This window comes from Miniopterus natalensis, chromosome 3 (genome assembly GCF_054644295.1).
Source record: "Miniopterus natalensis isolate mMinNat1 chromosome 3, mMinNat1.hap1, whole genome shotgun sequence".
Taxonomy (NCBI): Eukaryota; Metazoa; Chordata; class Mammalia; order Chiroptera; family Miniopteridae; genus Miniopterus; species Miniopterus natalensis.
In genome coordinates, this window is record NC_142083.1 from 97,853,261 (window position 1) to 97,871,840 (window position 18,580).

Here is an 18,580-nt window from a genome sequence, read left to right on the forward strand (position 1 = left end):
AGCCGCCGGGAGGGGTGCCGCGGGCGGGGGCGGGCCGGGGGCGCGGGCGCGGGCGCAGGGCCGAGCAGGGGCGAGGGCCGGGGCCGGCTGGGCTCTGCCGGGGCTGCGGTGGCGATGCGGCTGCGGCACAGGCTCGGATGGAGGGATGCGGGAGCCGAGGCGCGGGGGAGGGGGGCGGAGGGAGGTAAGGAGGAAGGCAGGGAGGGGGGGCCGGAGGGGGCGGGGAGCAGGGGGCATGCGCAGCACCCGGGTCTGGGGGCGCCTGGGGGTTGTAGTCCGGGGGAGGGGGACCCGGGAAGGGAACTGGCGAGTCCTAGGGCGGGGGTGGGGAAGGGCAGAGCCGGCGGAGCCGCGGGAGACGCGGAGGGAGACGCGCGCTGCGGCGGGAGGCCCCGAGGTGGCGGGGGCGGGGGCGGGGGCGGGGGCGGGGGCGAGAGGGCGACTCCCGGGGAGCGGTGCTGTGAACCCCTCGGCAGCAGGAGACGCGGATACACTTTATGTTTTGTGTCCGGGAGTATCTGTGTGAGCACGACCACCTCTGTGCGCGCGCGCGCGCGCGCGTGTGTGTGTGTGTGTGTGTGTGTGTGTGTCCCTGCGGGAGGCTCTCTGGACACTGGAAATAGCAAGAATGACCCTCTAGGTGGCTTTTGTGATGTGAGGAATCAGCCAAGCCTAGCTGAGAAGGACAAGGGGCATGTCTTTTTGAACAGCGTGCCCCGCTCTAAGTGCGAGTCCCTGGGCAGCAGGAAATCTCAGAGCTCTGCTTGTCTACCTCCAAGGACAGGATACTCACTACCTAACCAGACCTCCTGGCCTATCTTTAGATAGCTCTGACTTTTAAAGTGGAAATTCCTCCGAATTGGGAAGCGAATTCTGATACCATCCAAGTACCCTGCACCCCTCTCCTTGATTACCACCGCTCCGCTCCTTATCTCCATGTCTTAGCATCACATCAACTCCTCCACTCCTGCAATGAGACTTTGGCCCCCAACAGGCCTTGAACCTGTTTTTGCCAAGTACCAGTGACTAATTTGATACTAAATCCATGGGCCACTTGTCAGGCCTTATCCTCCATGATCTTTCAAGGACATATGACCCTGATGACTTTTCTTTAAACCCTCCCCTCCTTGGTTTCCTGCCTCTATCTCCCACTGAGCCACACCAGCCAGGGCCTTGCCTCACACTCTTGAGAAGGTATTGTTAAAAGTTCATCATCTGGGACTGAATTCGTACCAGTTTTCACAGTGGCCCCTGCTCTCAGCTGAGTCACAGTCACACTTGCATTTTTTGATTACAAAGCCCAGTCTTGTAAAACCACAATGTTACAGCTTCTCCCTCAATGGCCAGATCCAGAGCTGCCTCCTGCGTCCTTTCCATTCCCACCACCTTGGGTCAGTTTAGGCCCTCATCCGCTTTCACTTGGACCATCAGAACAGCCTACTTCTGGTCTTCCCACCTGCAGACTCTTTCCTTCACATCCATCTTCCTCCCCAACTGCTAGTGTGACTGTCCCCAAAACCAATGTGATAATATCAGTCCCCTGCACCAAGAACTCCAGGTCCCCATGACCCCCTGATTACACTCAGTAGCTGCTCTGGCATTTGAATGACACCATCATCACCTCATCTCTCCTACCACTTCCTTCCTGTGCCATGAACCCAAGGCCTTAACCACACCGAAGAATCGCGGATCCCAAATACCTTGAAGTCTTTCGCCATGCCAGGTACAGTTTCACCCCTTCTCTGACTGTCACTGTCAAGGCTCGGTTGAGGCCTCTCCCAGCAGTCCAGGCAGACAATGCCATGAGGTGGGGGCTGAGTCTGCTTCCCCACTAGACCAGCCTGGGCCTGACCTGTCTGCTTCTTCCCAGCAACCAACACGAGGTCAGGCACAAAGTAGATGCCCACTAAAAATCTGAGTGACTGTGAGTGAATGCCGTATTCCCTCGCCTTTTTACCCAGGCACAAAGACAAGGAAAATAGGCTCCATGAGCACAGGGATTTTTGTTTGTTTTGTTCATTGCTGGTTCTCACTATGGCACCTGGCATGTAGTAGGCACTCAATAAATACACCTTCATTAAATGACTATGAGTGAAAGGTGTGCCACTCAAATCTGGCTACAGTTCTAAAGATGGACACAAACGCACGATGCGACAACAGTGGTAATTCCCTCATTGTTCAGTGATTTCGAACTCACCACATCCAGGATCACTTGAAGTCTACCCAGTAACTCTGTGAGGAGGGTTGCCTGGACCACATACCCACCTCCTGTACAGTCTCCCTGCCTGAGTGGCCTTTCTAAAGCATCAGTATAACCAAGCCGGCCTCTGCTCCGAACCTCCCTGGCTCCCCAGGGCTCAGATTTCCTAACTTGACTCCCCGCTTTTGCACACACCGCCATTCCTCCTGTTCCCTGATCCTAGTCCCAAGCTAGTCCCTGCGTTTGCCCGCTTCCATGTGCTCTCTTGTGCTGTTCCTGATTCTGGAACACCTCTCCTCTCATACTCCCAAGCCCAGCTCCTACTCTTCTTTCAGAGTTTAGCTCTTGGAATCTTTCTTGACCCTCCGGAAGCTGGAGGGAAAGCTTGTTAAATATACAGATTACCAGGCTGCTACCCTGGAAATTTTGATTCAGGAATCTGGGTTGGAGCCCAGAAACCTCGGTTAACACTTACCTCCGGCAGTTATTATTTTCAGTCAAGTCTGAGAAGCATGGTTTATCAGGTAGGCAAGGCCAAGGCTAGGTTTTGCTGTGTAGGAAACACACTACAAAGCTTTATTTTTGCAGCAGGTTTGGGTTACTTCCCAGAGCCTCTGTCCTTCGGAGAATCTCAGTGCTTCAGGTGGAAAAATTTATACACAACTTATCACCTGACTCTGAGTGCTGACTCTGAGTGCTTCATATTCAAGGACCCCATCGCATTGACCTCTGCCTCCTCATGGTACCTGGCACAGGACCTCTCACCCCTGCCGTGCTCGGGAGCAGAAGAATGAATACCATTGACCTTTTCACCCACTAGCCAGCATGTATTGAGACTCTACTCTTTGTACCAGGATTATGGCCTGGTGCTGGAGACACAGTAGTGAGCAAAACAAACCACCTACCCCATAGAGCCAGTTACCTCATTTCTCTAAGCCTTAATTTCCAAATCTGTAAAATGGGTGATATTACTCACCCCTCAGGCACAGTGTAAGAGGACTTACTGAGAAAAGGGACATGGAAGCCACCTGTAACTTGATAATCTCAATTCCAGCAAATGCGAATGGGCGCTGTTACTCTGGTGTGTGCCCCTTGCCGCTCCATCCCGCACGTCCCGTTTTCAGGTGTTACTCCTGCGGCCCCTGGAATTTGGTAGCATAACCCCCTGCTCACAATTTCCACTTCCCCTTCAAATCATCATAAACCTGTGGCGTGAATATCATATTAATGATGTTAATAATAGCCCTGGCCAGTTTGGCTCAGGGGTTAGAGCGTTGGCCCCGAGCTGAAGGGCCTCAGATTTGAGTCTCACTCAAGGGCACGTGCCTCGGTTGCAGGCTTGATCCCTGGCGGCTGTCAGGGCACATGCCAATTGACGTGTCTCGCACATCCATGTTTCTTCCTCTTCGTCTCTCCCTCTCCCTTCCACTCCCTCTAAAAAATCAATGGAGAAAAATATCCTCGGGTGAAGATGAACAACAAAAATAACAACAATAATATTTATTATAATAGTGATAATAATAGCTTTATTTTTTAATTTTTTAAAAAAACGTATCTTTATTAATTTCATAGAGAGGAAGGGAGAGAGAGAGAGAGAAACATCAATGATGAGAGAGTCATTGATCGAGCCCCAACCCGGGCATGGTCCCTGACCGGGAATCGAACCCCGATCGCCTGGTTCCTAGGTCGACGCTCAACCGCTGAGCCACGCCCAGCCGGGCTATTTTTTAAATTTTTAAAAATATATCTTTATTGATTTCAGAGAGAGGAAGGGAGAGGGAGAGAGAGAAACACCAATGATGAGAGAGTCATTGATCGGCTGCCTCCTGCACGCCCCCCACTGAGGATCAAGCCCGCAACCCGGGCATGTGCCCTGACCGGGGATCGAACCATGATCTCCTGTATCCCAGGTCGATGCTCAACTGCTAAGCCACGCCTGGCCAGGCTAGCTTTTTATTTTTTAGAGAGAAAGGAAGGGAGAGGGAGAGAGAAACATCAATTTGTTGTCCCACTTATTCATCGTACATTCATTGGTTGATTCTTGTATGTGCCCTGACCAGGGATCGAACCCACAACCTTGGTATATTGGGACCATGCTCTAACCAACTGAGCTACCCGGCCAGGACAATAGCTAATTTTTATACAGAACCTGTCATGTGCTAAGTTCTGTTTTAATTGTTTTATATCTATTAATTCATTTCACTTTCACAATGACCATCTGAGGCTACTGCTGTCATTTCTGTTTACAAATAAGGAAACTCAAGCACAAAGAGTTTAAGTCGCTTACTCATAGCAGGAGCTGGGATCCAATCCAGGCAGAAATCCTCGACTATCGAAACATTCTCCTGGTCAACTGGTTATCTGCCTCCTAGAGGCTCATTCCAGTCCTCCTCTCCACCAAAAAATAGAGTCAATTCAGGCAGCAGAGTCTGGATCATGGTGCTGACTTTGTAGATATATTTTGGGAGAACTAAGTCATTACAATAATGAGTCTCCTATCCATTTACATGGTATATCTACCCATTCGTTCAGGACCTCTTTAAAGTCTTTCAATAAAAATGTAAAATTTTCTCTCATAAAGGATAGCAACATATTCTTAAAAGATTTACTTAGGTACTGTATATTTTTGTAAATGATGTTTTTACATTTTCTAAAAGTCTGTTGCTGTGATTTATAAAGGCAATTTATTTTAAGATATTTCTCTGATTCCAGTAAACTTGCCTCCACATACAGCCAGAACCAGAGACCTGGGAGTGATGTAGGACCCTCCCACTCCCTCACCATCACTTCCAATCTGCAGTTGTGTCTGATAGACTGTCTCTTTAGTGGGTATTGCATCCCCAACTCTAGGCCTCAGTGTAGGTCTCATTATTTTTGACCTGGGATGATTTCTAACTGATCTGTCAGTCATCCTTCACAGGGCCAGGGCTACTGCCAATAGTGCAAATAGAAAAAGGTGTCCCTTCCTCATGACACTCTACCTCCCTCTGTCAGGTAATTGTAATAAATGTTCAAATATATGATGTCTACGATGTAATTGGTGCCCCTCTTGTGTCTGTCTTGTGTAGTGCGCATGGGCACGGCCACCTGTTGTGGCCCTGGATGTGGTGGCCACCAGAGGGATCTAATGAAAGTTTGATCAAAGCATTTTGTTTTGGGCTGAATGTCCATCACCCCCCATCCCCAATTGGTATGTCAAAGCCCTAACCCCCAAAGTAATGGTATCAGGAGGTGGAGCTTTTGGGAGGTTTAGTTGAGGACACTAGGGTAGAGCCCCTGATTGGATTAGTGCTCTTATAAGAAAAGGAAGAGACACCAAAGCCTTTTCTTTCTGCCCCATGAAGAGACAGCAAGAAGATGGCCACCTGAAAGCCAGGAAGAAAGCCCTTACCAAGAACTGAATCTGCAGCCCCTTGATCTTGCACTTCTCAGCCTCCAGAACTATGAGAAATAGATATTTGTTGTTTAAGCCCCAGTCTATGGTATTTTATTATAGCAGCCTGAGCTGATGAAGACAGGTTCCTTTGCTTAAAGTTATTCAAAGGTACCTCTCTACCATTCTTTCTTTGATATAAAATTGCTTAAAATAGGCAATACTTTAACATGGTTCAAAAATCTAAGTAATATAAAAGGTTTACAGTGAAAATTCTTACTCTAACAACTGTACTCACCACCTCATTCTCACATACCACCCATAGGGAACCACTTTTATTTGTTTCTTATGAACTTTCCAGGATTTCTTTATGACAATACAAGCAAACACACACACACACACACACACACACTTTTTTCTTATATAACAATAGCATGATACACTCATTCTACACCTAGATATTTAACTAACAATATATTTTGAAGCTCTTTCATATTTACTCATAATGCGCATCCCCATTCTCTTTGACAGCATCATACCTGCTGATGGATGATAATATTCACTGAAGAACATTGATATATGTGTCATTTCACAATGTGAGTGGAAATTCTATTTCTCTACCCTTTGCAGCTGGTGTGGACTTGTGACTTGCTTTGACAAATAAAATATGGCAGAAGTGCCACGCCAGGTAGCTCAGTTGGTTAGAACATCCTCCTGAGACACCAAGGTTGCAGGTTCGATCCCTGGTCAGGGCACCAATAAGAATCAACCAATGAATGCATGGGTGGGTGGAACAACAAATCGATATTTCTCTCTCTCTCTTTCTTTCTCTTTCTCAAATAAATAGATTAAATTTTTTTAATTTAAAAAAAAAGATACAGCAGGAGTAATGTTGTGTAACTTCTGAGCGGTGCCTCAGGAGACCTTGCGGCTTCAACTCTCACCTTCTTGGAATCCTAAGGCCACTATGCTGTGAAGAAATGCAGGATGGAATACCACACGAGAGAGTGGTTCAGCCATCCCATCCCCCCCAGCCACCAGAGCTAATGTCCCAGGCGTGGGAGTGTAAGAGGGGCCATCAAGGGCCATCCAGCTCCAGCAGAGGTGCCAGCTGACCGTCACCACTTGAGTAATCTAAGGTAAGACCAGCAGAAAAACCACCCAGCCATCCCTAGAATCTGGAGAAATAATAAATCATTGTTTTATGCCAGTGAGTATTGAGGTGGTTTCTTATGAAGCAGTAGTTAACTGATATAGCAGGAATCCCTTTCAGAAAGATTCAGAATTGGCATTGCTGGTTCAAAGTGTATATGCATTTATAATTTTAATAAATATTATCTGGGTTGTATCATTTCGCATTCCTACCAACAATGGGTGAAAGTCCCTATTTCCACCACAGTCTTACCAAAAGAGTGTTTTATCAAATACATGGATTTTTGCTAATGCAATAAAAAAATGTCATTTCAGTATTGTCTTAATTTTCTTTTCTCTTATTCTATGTGAAGTTGAACATCTGCATATGTGTTTAAATTCTTACCATTTTCTTTTTGGGGATCTGTCTGTTATGTTTTTCACATTTTTTATTGAACTATTGGTCTTTCTTATCAATATGTGGAAGCTCTTTAACTAGTAGGGATACTAACACTTTGTATATGATAAGAATTGCAAATATTTTTTTCCAGTTTGTTGTTTTTCTTTTGATCTTACTTTGATGTTTTGCCATGCAGACTTTTTTTGTGTGTACAAATGCATTAATCTTTTATTTATAGCTTCTGAGTTTTGAGTTGCAGCTGGAAAGGCCTTTCTCACTCCAAGAGTTATAAAAGACTTGCCCATATTTTCTTCTGTATTTTTTGAAATTTATCCTGACAATTGTTGTGATCCATCGCCTTTAGAATGAAGTTTAAGGCCAGGGTTATGGCATGGATATCCTTGGGTCACCCATGTAGAGAGGAAACAGGAAAATCAGTAGCTGGTTTAGGAAATTCTCAGCGGGGGGGTGCATCCTGTTTGGGACATGTTGAGTTTAAGATGCCTGTGGGACCTCGAATGTCTAGGAGGCAAGTAGAGTCCAGGGTCTGGAACTCAAGAGAAAATTTTGAGTTGGAGATATGGATTTGGGAGCAGCATATGGATGTCAGTTAAAGCCATATGAACATGTGTAGAGTTTGAAGAGGAGAGGTTCTCAGATGAAGCTCTAGGAAGTGACCAAGGTCAGGCCCAAAGCACGTCATGAGGAAAGAGTTGTGGGGTTTCATCTCTGTGGCCCTTGGGGCTTGGCACAAAAACAGCCCCCTAGACATTTGTGGGGTGAACGGAGGCCCTTTACTTGAGACACGCATGAATATCTCTGTCTCCTGGGAGCACAACTAACCAGGAGACAGAAGAGGACCGGCAACTTTCCCGGTTGTCAGCCCTGACCCAGAGGCGTAGAAGGGAGACCCTGTGACGGGAGGGGAGGAGGCTCACCCTCACAGGCAGTCTGCCCCTCCTTTCACCGATGACCCAAAGCAGAGCATCAATAGGTGGCAGCAGGTCCCCAAAGGTGGCTGGAACATTGGGAGCCATCTCTGATTAGTATTTTCCTTGGATCATAGTGTAGTGGTTAAGACCATAGACTCTGGAGCTCACTCTCTGGGTTCAAATCCTGGCTCTCTCATTTACTAGTGTGTAACTTTGGACAAGTTACTGAATATCTCTGTGCTTCAGTTTCTATTATCTCACAGAATTGATATGAAGATTAAATAAGTAAATATTTATGAAGTGCTTATATTGGTACCTGGTATGGTAAATTCTATATAAATTTTATATTAAAAAGAAATAATTTCGCCCTGGCTGAGTAGCTTGGTTGGATTGTCATCCTGATACACCAAGGTTATGGGTTCAATCCCTTGTCAGGGCACATGCAAGAATCAACCAATGAATTCATAAATAAGCGGAACAACAAATCTCTCTCTTAAATCAATACATAAACATTTAAAAAGAAATAATTTCATTCATTTATGAATATTTATTGAACAGCTACTTTGCGCCAGGCATGGTTGTAGGTGCTGGGGACACAGCAGTGAATAATGCAGGTGAAAATCCCCGTCCTCGTGGAGTTTACATTATAGCAAGGTGGCAAGGAGGGGTAAAGACAAACAATATATAAAATAAATAAGCTAAATATATGGTGTGTAGATCAAGGGGAGGCATGAGAGATTTGCAGGAGTTAGCAAGGCCACTAGCCCAGGACCTGGCGCACAGTGGGGCTCAGGAGATGGAGAGGGGAGGAGACCCTGGACAATCAGCAGAGTGGGACCCCTGGCAGAGACACTGGGGCTGCTGAAGCCCTCACAGCAACAGCCATCATCACACTGTCATATAACAGCGGCGACAGCCCTTCCATAGCGCTTATTCCGTACCAGGCGCTGTTCTATTCACTTTACTTATATCACCGTATTTAATCCTTACAGCAGCCCTATGAGGTTGGTACTGTTATTGTTCTCATTTTTCAAATGAGAAGTTTACTAACCTGCTTTACAGAGTTATACAGTAGGCGAACAAGCTGGGATTCTAAGTCAGGACATCTAGCTCCAGCGTTGGTAGGATGGACCTACAAGTGGAAGGGACACGGCAGGCTGCTGAGCCTCAGATCAGGTAGGGCCTGACCTTTATATGCACTGGAAGGAAAACATGCAGACATCACCACCACTCACATATCCAAGACCCAATATATTTAATACACACTTCAAGGCTGCTCAGTGGACCTTAGTAACAAAGGGCCGTGAAACAAAGACAAGGATTCCGCTCTGGAAAGCCCCATCCCCGGAGCCATTCCCCCTAGATGGCCCCCCCTCATGCCCTCCACGCCCCACTCCACAAGCCTTTGGGCCAGCCTCCTGGCACCTTAAGTCACCATCCCAAAGCTCTGTTATCCTACCCAAAGACCACAAATAAAATGGTGAATATCATAATGCTGGGCAATTTAACAAAGGCAACAACTCCAAATCACAGTTGGGGACCAAGAAGGCAAGTCATCAAAAGGCTGAGAAACAGAGAGAGGCAGGTGGGGCTGCTGGGCCCAGAGAGTGCTGAGCTCACAGCAGTAAAAGTCAGCAGAGGGGAACCACTCAACATGTCCCAAGACCCTTCCGTATCCTTCCTAATTTCACTTGATATTGTTCAATTTTTATCTTAGGCAAGGCAGAAATTACCCGACCAAGTTGTCCAATGGAGAAATTGAGTCCCAGAGGGGAGCAATGAATTACTTAAGAGCATACCAAGGACTAGGAGTCATCTGTCCAAAATTCCTTCCTCTGTACCACACAGAGAGACAAAGTATGAGAGACACAGAGAGAGAGAGTGAGAGAGAGGGGTGGGAGAAGAGGGGCAGGGAGGTAGAGGTTGATATAGAAGACCCACGAGCAGAGAAATCCTTCCTCAGGATCTTCTAGGAATCCATGGAACAGGGCTTGGCCTCCTGAAACCCCTCCAACCTTCCATTTCCCCTGGTTGATCAGAGTGGCAGTAGCCTCATTCCCTCATTCCTGACCCCCAGCTGAGCTGGATTCTAACGGCTTCAAAAAGAAGAATCAAAGCCTCTCATATAGGATAAGACAGCATTTGGCAGTTTTCAACCTCATAACCATTGAACTTTACGGCAGGGAATACCCATAAAGATTACCTCCCCATACCCCTACTGCCACCCATTGTACAGATGGGAGGTCGAGGCCCAGAGACAAGTGATTTTCCAGAAGGTCACAGCAACTCAGTCATAGGAATCTAGGTTTTCTTACCAAGGCATACTAGAGAGGGGCCATTCCTTCCCCTACTTCAATCTTCATATAAGCTCCCTGCAAAGAGCTGTGGGGTCCAGGAGACTCAATATTCATTCCAGGTATGCTGAGAATCAGTCAGTGGCTTTGGGACTCCTCCTATTGAACGTAAGTTCCACAAGTGCAAGGCATTTTTATCTGTTAGGCCCTGATGTATCATCTCCCGCCCCTAGAACAGTGTCTGGCCCATAGTAAGTGCCCAATAAATATCTATTGAATGAACTTCTAGAAGGCCAGGGTTAGAGAAGTGCCACTGTGAGAGCCTGAAGCCTAAGAGAAAACCGAAGAACCATGAGCTTTATCTTCAGACACATGAAGGCTAAAATTCTGTCCACAAATATTTGTTGAAGGCCCATTAGGTACAGAACTAGGCGCTGGGGACTCCGTAAGAACAAGACAGTCATGCCCTGACTTCAAGTGCTCACAGTTCACCATAATGTGGGATGTGTGTGTGTGGGCCCCGGAGGGTAGCCCAGGTGCCAGGCAAACTGCTCAATATAATACAGACGCTTTTCTCAGCCAGGGCTGCCCCGAACGGTCTGTTGCTCGGAAGGCGGTGAGTGCAGGGGGCTGCAGCGTTCAAGCGGGGGGCCAGCCGCCCACTGCAGCCAAAGGCTGCGCCGGGCGCACGCAGGGAAGAGACTGCTGCCTTGAGTGAGGTCACTTCCCACCCCCAGACTCTCTGCCTTCAAAACCCTGCAAGTCTGACACTCGATCATATTATTTTCTGAATTTCAAGGTCCCACGATGCAGACAGCCCCAAATTCTAACTCTTCAGTCTGCCCACGCCTCTGGACCCAAAAGAAATAGAGCCGAATTCATCAAGGGTCCCACCACCCACTGCCTCAAAAGGTCTGTGCGGTTAGTCAGCGCCCCCTCCCCGCCTCGTGGGAGCTGGAGGGGCGCAGTTCGGGCGCCCCGGGACGTAGTGGGGATAGGGGTGCTCCAGAGACCGAGTTGACAGCAGCCTGGACACGTGACAGTCAAAGCGTCACGTTCTGTGGTCCCGGAGGCTGGGACCCAGCCGGTCACATGATGCGGGGGTGCACCGTGGGGTGATGTGAGATGCACGGCCCCTCACATTACGTACGAATGATGCATTCCTGCCGCTTTTGGCAACAAGATTGCCGCTGGAAATGCGACAGTTCCGGCAAAGGGGGCGGGCCCTCACATCCTGGCAATCTTGCTTCCGGTCGGGGCGCCGCAACTTCCGACCTCCGCCTTTTCCTGGCCGCGGGAGGAGACGCGACGCCGTGCGCATGCCCCGAATCGTCCAAAAGGGGGAGGGGCCTAGGCTGCGGGAGCGGGAGGGGGGGAAAGGAAAGGGAATTCCAACCTGTGGAACCCCGGGGGTCCCCGTGGTTAGCACCTTCCCATTGGCTGTGGATGGTGTCGGGGACAGGGCCTGTGGCGGCTCGTGGGGGGTTCTGGGGCCCGCAGGGCGGGGGCGGAGGGGAGTGTCAGGGTGTGAGGGGAGTCCGGGAGTTCCAAACTTAGAATCTCGAGGCCCTCGGGGCTCAGGTGCCGGGGAGAGGGCGCTCGGGCCGCCATGCGCGACAGGACCCAGGAGCTGAGGCAGGTGAGAAGTCGGGGCCCGGGGCTGGGACGGAGGACGGGCGGGGTCCGCCTGGAAGGCAGGATTCTGGTCTCCGGGGCAGGGAGGGGTGGCTGAGGGCTGGGAAGGAACGACCCGGAAGCCTGAGCCCTGCGGGGAGAGAGCGACAGCAAGGCAGTGATGCCAGTGACCCCGGCCCTGGCAGGGGGATGACAGCTCGGACGATGAGGACAAGGAGCGGGTCGCGCTGGTGGTGCACCCGGGCACCGCACGGCTGGGGAGCCCGGACGATGAGTTCTTCCAGAAGGTATGAGGCTGGGGTCTCCGCCTGGCTTCACAAGGGGCTGGAGGACCCGAGAAGCAGCGTGGTCTGGAGTACCCTCCTGTCTCCTTCCGTCCTCTCGGTCACCCTCTCCAGGTCCGGACAATTCGGCAGACTATTGTCAAGCTGGAGAATAAAGTTCGAGAGCTGGAGAAACAGCAGGTCACCATCCTGGCCACGCCCCTTCCTGAGGAGAGTGAGTGAAAACCTGGGTGCAGACCGCATGCTCGACCAGAGGGATTTTGGGTATTGTAGTTCCGCGCAGGTGGTGGCAAGGAAGATCTGTTGATGTAGGGACTGCTTCTTCTGTTCAGGCATGAAGCAAGACCTGCAGAACCTGCGCGACGAGATCAAACAGCTGGGAAGGGAAATCCGCGGGCAGCTAAAGGGTGAGCTCCTAGGACCTGAGACAGACCCTACCCTCTGGTCCTGCCCAGCTCCTGATATATCTGGGGAGTGTGTGGCCCAGAGAGGCCGGTGATATAAACAGGTTACACAGCGGTCTAGAATCTCCATCTCCTGGCTTCCAGCCCATAGCACTTTCCACAGCACATGCCTGCGTCTCTGGTTCTCTTATTTACTATGAAACCATTTACTCCTAAAATTCTTCCTGCCCAGTGTGCATTCTTTGGGCAGGCATTTGGGGGTTTTGTTAGGAGGGGCCTTTGCATACTTCTGGGAATTATGTTATGTATTGCAAAGAAAAATATACTTTCCCCTGTCAGAGGCTTAGAATTAATCATTTAATGATAAATTACATTTCCTGAAAAAATCATATGGCTATAAGCATCTCTCTTGTGTGGCTGGGGTATGACTCCCTCCCTGTGCCCTGATCCCCAAACAATTTTTAGAAGCTACATGTCAACCCCCCACCCCCACAATACCTTGTGTCTTCCCACAGCCATAGAGCCCCAGAAGGAGGAAGCTGATGAGAATTATAATTCGGTCAACACAAGAATGAGAAAAACTCAGGTGGGTTTGTTATTCCCAGAATTAGGACATTTTAGCAAGTGTTTTATAGATTATGAGATGACAGAAGGAAGAAGGGAGGGACTCGGAGATCATCAAGTCCAACCTAATGATTTTCCAAATGGGGAAACTGAGGCTCAGAGAAAGGACTTACCCAAGGTCAAGAATTCCCAATCCATTGTAACAGTCTGCCTTTTTCTCCATTCAATGAGAAGTTGCTGAGTTGCCAGATATGACCTGGGCTCAGCTGTGGGAGACATGCTTTCTAGGAGCCAAGTTGGGAAGTTAAGCTTGAGTAGGTGATGAAGACATTAGTGAGGTGGGACTTGTTAGCTAATGGCTCTGCCCAGGGAAGAAGAGGGAACAGCCATAAATGACTGGGAGGTTTCCTGCCCACATGACTGAGACATCTTCTTCCCCATGGGCAGAATTCAAGAAGTCAGGAAGTAGAACTTCCCTGGGAGGGAAGTCACTGAACCAACATCCTAGGAAGGAGATTTGAGGTGATCTGATTGGCCCCTTCTGGGTGCCCAGTGAGGAGTGGTTTGGAGTTCTTGGAGGTCAGAGCTGGAGTAGGTGGGCCCAGAGTTCAGCAAAGAACCCAGCTTGAAGGTGGAGCAGTTTGGGCATCTTGAAAGGGTGCACTGAAGCCACGAGAACAGTTGTGTCTCTGAGGAAGACACTCCAAGGAATAAGGCATCAGGGAAATGAACAAGGCAAGAGGGCATTTCAAGGGGAGCCGGTGGTGGTCATCAGTGTAAGAGGCTGAGGGCCCAGCTGGACCTGTAAAGTCTGGGCAACAGACTGAAGTCCAGGCATACCAGCACACCCCTAGTCTAAGCAGTGAAGCTGGTGTTCAGCAAGCATTCACAAGTATATATTGAGTGCTAGCTGTTTGGGCTACAACAGTGAACCAAAGATCCCTGTCCTCATGGAGCTTACATTCCAGTGGGGAGAGACAATCACCATAATAAATAAGTAAATTACTTTAGAACATCATTAAGTATTAAGGAAAAATGTGAAGGAGAAGATGGATTGAAAGTGCTGGGAGAAGGCAGGTTGCAATTTCAATAAAGTGGAGAAAACTGCATTCAGAAGGTAACACTGGGACAAAGACTTAAAGGTCTTTGTGGGGCATAAGCATTCTAGGCTGAAGGAACAATGAGTGCAAAGGCCTGAGGTAGGGGTGTGCTTTGTTCAGGGAGGAGGAAGGAGCCCACTGTGGTTGGAAGAAATAAGGGGGGGCCAGTGGGAGGAGGTAAGGTCAGAGGGGAAACTTGGGAGGGGTGGGTCATGTAAGGCCTACAAGGCTCTGGTAAGGGCTTTGGCTTTTACTCTGAGAGAATGGGGGACCCTTTCAAGTTGGTAAAGCAGCAGGCACCTAACAGCTCAGGCTGTTTGCTTGCTGTGCCGGTGGGGATGCTGAGGCCCAGGCTGGGCAAGGGTCCTCCCGGGGCTCCCAGCCTATGTTCTCCATCTGTAGCATGGGGTCCTGTCCCAGCAATTCGTGGAGCTCATCAACAAGTGCAACTCAATGCAGTCCGAGTACCGGGAGAGGAACGTGGAGCGGATTCGGAGGCAGCTGAAGATCAGTGAGTTGTGGGACCTGGCCCACAGAGCGGGCTGGCCTGACCCAGCTCTAAACCTGGCCTTTTCCTTCGTAGCAAATGCTGGCATGGTGTCTGATGAGGAGCTAGAACAGATGCTGGACAGCGGACAGAGCGAGGTGTTTGTGTCCAATGTGAGTGGCCACAGCCAGCTTCCCTCTGCTGGGCCTCCCATCCTGTCCAAGCTCTGGCCCTTTTTGATTGAGGGGATACTGAGGCCCAGAAGGGAATGAATTTGCATGCCTGGAATCACTCAGCAGGACCCTGGCCCAGTTCTAGACTCAAGGGCTGCCACAAAGATCAACAGGAACTTCTGACCTGCTGCTGGTTTCCCTGTTACCTGTCCCTCCACTCCTGTCCACTCCCCAGATACTGAAGGACACACAGGTGACTCGACAGGCCCTAAATGAGATCTCGGCCCGGCACAGTGAGATCCAGCAGCTTGAACGCAGTATTCGTGAACTTCATGAGATCTTCACTTTTCTGGCTACTGAGGTGGAGATGCAGGTGGGCAGCCCAGGGAGCTGGCTGAGCTTGACCCAGATCCCAGTTGTGAGACCATGTTCCATCAGAGCTCCAGCCGGAACTGTCAGCCCACCTCCACTCAGTCTCTCTCCCCGAGGCTTTTGACCCCCTCCCTCTGGGCCATGCCCTCAAGACTGGTCCTTACTTTCACCCTTAGCTGTGCCCCAGAATTTCACCCACCTCTACAGCTACCCAGATGGCCACTCTTCTCTGCACAGTATTCCCCACCCCTGCCCCTTGACCCCACCCTATGCATGCTCCCAGCCCAGGCTCCTCCTCCACCAATAGAATATACCTCTAAGAGCTCTAGTCAGAGTTGCCCCCTAGAGGGCCTGTCTCCTAAAACTGTACAAGGTTGGGGTGGGCAGTGATTCTTGGGGTGAGGGGAGCTTCCAGCCCTGTCCTGGAGGAGCTGACCCACTAGCACTGCAACCAGTACGTTTTGTAGCTGGGAGTCGTGGAGGGGATTTCATTCAGGATGCCAGAACCTGGAGGCTGGTGATGCCAGGAGGAGGCAGGGATAGGAAGCACCTCACAGCTATTGGGAGAAGGCCTGGAAGAATGGGCAAATTCAGTCATGTTTGTGAGGGGACAAAAGGTCACACTCTGTGAAAAGGTGTGAACTATTTAAGGCCCTTGGCTCCAGGACACCGCTGCAAATAAAGGTTATGTGGGTGAAGGGAGCAGGGCAGAAGGCACCTGAGGATAGAAGGAGGCCTGGAAGCCACCCTCAGGGGTGCGAACTGGTCAGATGTGGTCCTGCCTCTGTGCCTTTGTTGGTGCAGTGTTTTCTTCCAGGAATGTCCTTTGGGGCAGAGTGGGCTACTGGGTCCTCTTCCCCCACTCGCCCCTACCTGCCTGAACTCTGCCTCCTCCAAACAGGGGGAGATGATCAACCGGATTGAGAAGAACATCCTGAGCTCGGCAGACTACGTGGAACGTGGTCAGGAGCATGTCAGGATGACTCTGGAGAGCCAGAAGAAGGCTCGGAAGGTGAGCCTCCCCTCCCCTCCCTTCCCCTGGGTGGCCCTCCCTCCTCTCCTGAGTGAGTTTCCCTGACCCCCTCTTCTCCCACAGAAGAAAGTGATGATTGCCATCTGTGTGTCCATCACTGTCCTCATTCTGGCAGTCATCATTTGCGTCTCCATATTGGCTTGATAGCATCGTACATTCTCGGTGAGATATTGTGGGCCTGTTCCCTGGCCTGCCCCATCCCCAGCCCCAGCCTCTCTTCCTCTCCTCAGACCCTCTTCTCCCTCCTTCCCTTGCAGGCACTAAGAGCACCAGGGACCCAGGGCCTGCCTTCTCTGCCAGCAACTGGGCAGGGGCAGAACCTCCAGCCAGACCCCCTTCCTCACCCTCACCTTGTGCAGAGGGGCAGACGGTTCTTCTGGGGTTGGCAGCCACTCGTTCATGGCGCCTCCCCCCTTGGGCCACAGTGCCTGGCGGAGGGCCTGCAGTGTCCTGTTTGGATGGACACATGGTTTTGTAAGAAATTAAAAAAAAAAAAAAAAGGTTGGAGACTCCCCTGTGCATGTGTGTTCCTGAAGGGGCTGGCCCAGGACCCCTTAGGTATCCAGCCTTCCACCTCCTGGCCATCCTGCCAGGCCCAGCCTAGGCAGGCTTCAATCAGACTGTTCTAGGCACTGTGACTACAGCACATTGGCACTACCCTTCTACTTCCCACAGGAACAGGTGGGGCTGGGAAGGGTAACGCCCACATCTGTCTCAGCACTGTCCCTAGGGAAAGACCACTGTGGGTACCTAACCCTGAAGCAGTGAGGCTGGGCCTGGCCAGGCTGGGACACAGGTGAGATATATGTGTATAGGGGACTGGGGGCGGGGGGGGGGGGGAGCAGGGACATCAGTAGGCATTGCTTTGGCCAAGAAGAAGAGGCATTGTGAGTAACTGAGGCTGTTACTTTGGATGCAGCGGACAGGGAAGGGCCCTTCTCGGAGGGGATAACATTTGAGTGGAGTTAAATGAGGAGCCAGTTATGAGAGAGGTTGCCAGGCAGTGTTCCCCAGGCCAGGCCCTGTGCCTAGAGAAAGGCAATGCCTTTTACCTAAGAGTTCACCCTGGAGAGCCAGCGACTAGATCAGCACATGCCGTTTATAAGGGGTTATGTGGCTGAAGCAGGTAGAGGAGGCAGAGGAGCCTGATTTTTTGAGGCACTTGAACTCCAGGCCCCAACTCAATTTCTAAGAGTTCCAAGTGCCTAGTTTCTGGAGCTGGATGTGGCGCTTGTCTCCAGACACCTGGCTTCAGGGCTAAGGCAGTGCCTGGTTGAAGTAGGGGAGCACCTGACCTCATCCAAGGTCTGGGGGGCAGGTTCTGGCCACCCTATCCTATCCCACTTTCCATCCCACAGGCCTCTGCTGCTGCTGTTGCTGCTGCTGCTCCTGGTTGCCCAACCTATTCAGCCACAGTACCACTTGCTTCTGCCACCCAGTGGGGTGCACACATGTGGGTACTGTGGTGATGCGAGTTGTGGAAGGGCTGGATGTGATGTCCTTGGTGTGATCTTGGGCCCCTCCTGGACCTGGGCCAGAGGGTGGGATTGGGCCCCAGATACATGACCCTTGCCTTCTCTGGCTCCATCTGTGGCTGGGCATCCGCCTGCAGTGCCTTGGGAGGGTTCTGGAGCGGCCCTAGAGCAGCCCTGGACTGGCCCTTAACGCCTGTGCTAGGTGCTAGTGTGTTTTCTTGGCCCCTAGTGTATGGGGCATGGTTGAGATGGTGGCTGCGACTGGAAAACGATTGGCTAGCGGACCTAAATGTTATTCCTGAAAAGCATCGAGATTGGTCTATAGGGTGTCCCGGGGGACTGAACACCCCAGTATTAAACAGCATTTAGACTTAGGATGCTGATATGGGTGGGGGCCTCAGTGATGGATTCACAGAGCACGGGGGACATGGTCAAACCTGCAAAGGGGTGGAAGGAAGGTGGTGGGCTTGTGAGAGACTGGCAGGGATGGGGATTCGGGGCCTGCAATGAGAAGGCATGGCTGGGCTCTGCTCCTTAGCCGCTCCGCTGCCTGCGCGAGTCTGGGAGGGCACTGAGGCCTTTGTCTTGCTTGAGATCATGTGCCTTATATACAGATGAAATTCTAGCACCTACTGGAAAGAGCTCATTCTCAGCAGTGTGCAAACAATCTGATGTCCGCTGATGGAGAAACTGCAGGGCCGCCAAATTCTGCCCCAGTGGAAG

The 18,580-nt window shown here is 50.6% G+C and overlaps 1 protein-coding gene across 1 annotated transcript; it reads left to right on the forward strand.

The window, feature by feature from the left end:
* The first annotated feature begins 11,924 nt into the window (after positions 1 to 11,924).
* Positions 11,925 to 17,157, forward strand: STX4 (syntaxin 4). The gene is made up of 11 exons (XM_016217651.2): positions 11,925 to 11,969; positions 12,151 to 12,252; positions 12,364 to 12,463; positions 12,582 to 12,656; positions 13,169 to 13,239; positions 14,720 to 14,828; positions 14,901 to 14,977; positions 15,213 to 15,350; positions 16,251 to 16,361; positions 16,446 to 16,544; positions 16,640 to 17,157. The coding sequence occupies exons 1-10, from the start codon at positions 11,940 to 11,942 to the stop codon at positions 16,524 to 16,526; spliced, it is 894 nt and encodes a 297-aa protein (XP_016073137.1). The 5' UTR covers positions 11,925 to 11,939; the 3' UTR covers positions 16,527 to 16,544; positions 16,640 to 17,157.
* Positions 17,158 to 18,580: the final 1,423 nt, after the last annotated feature.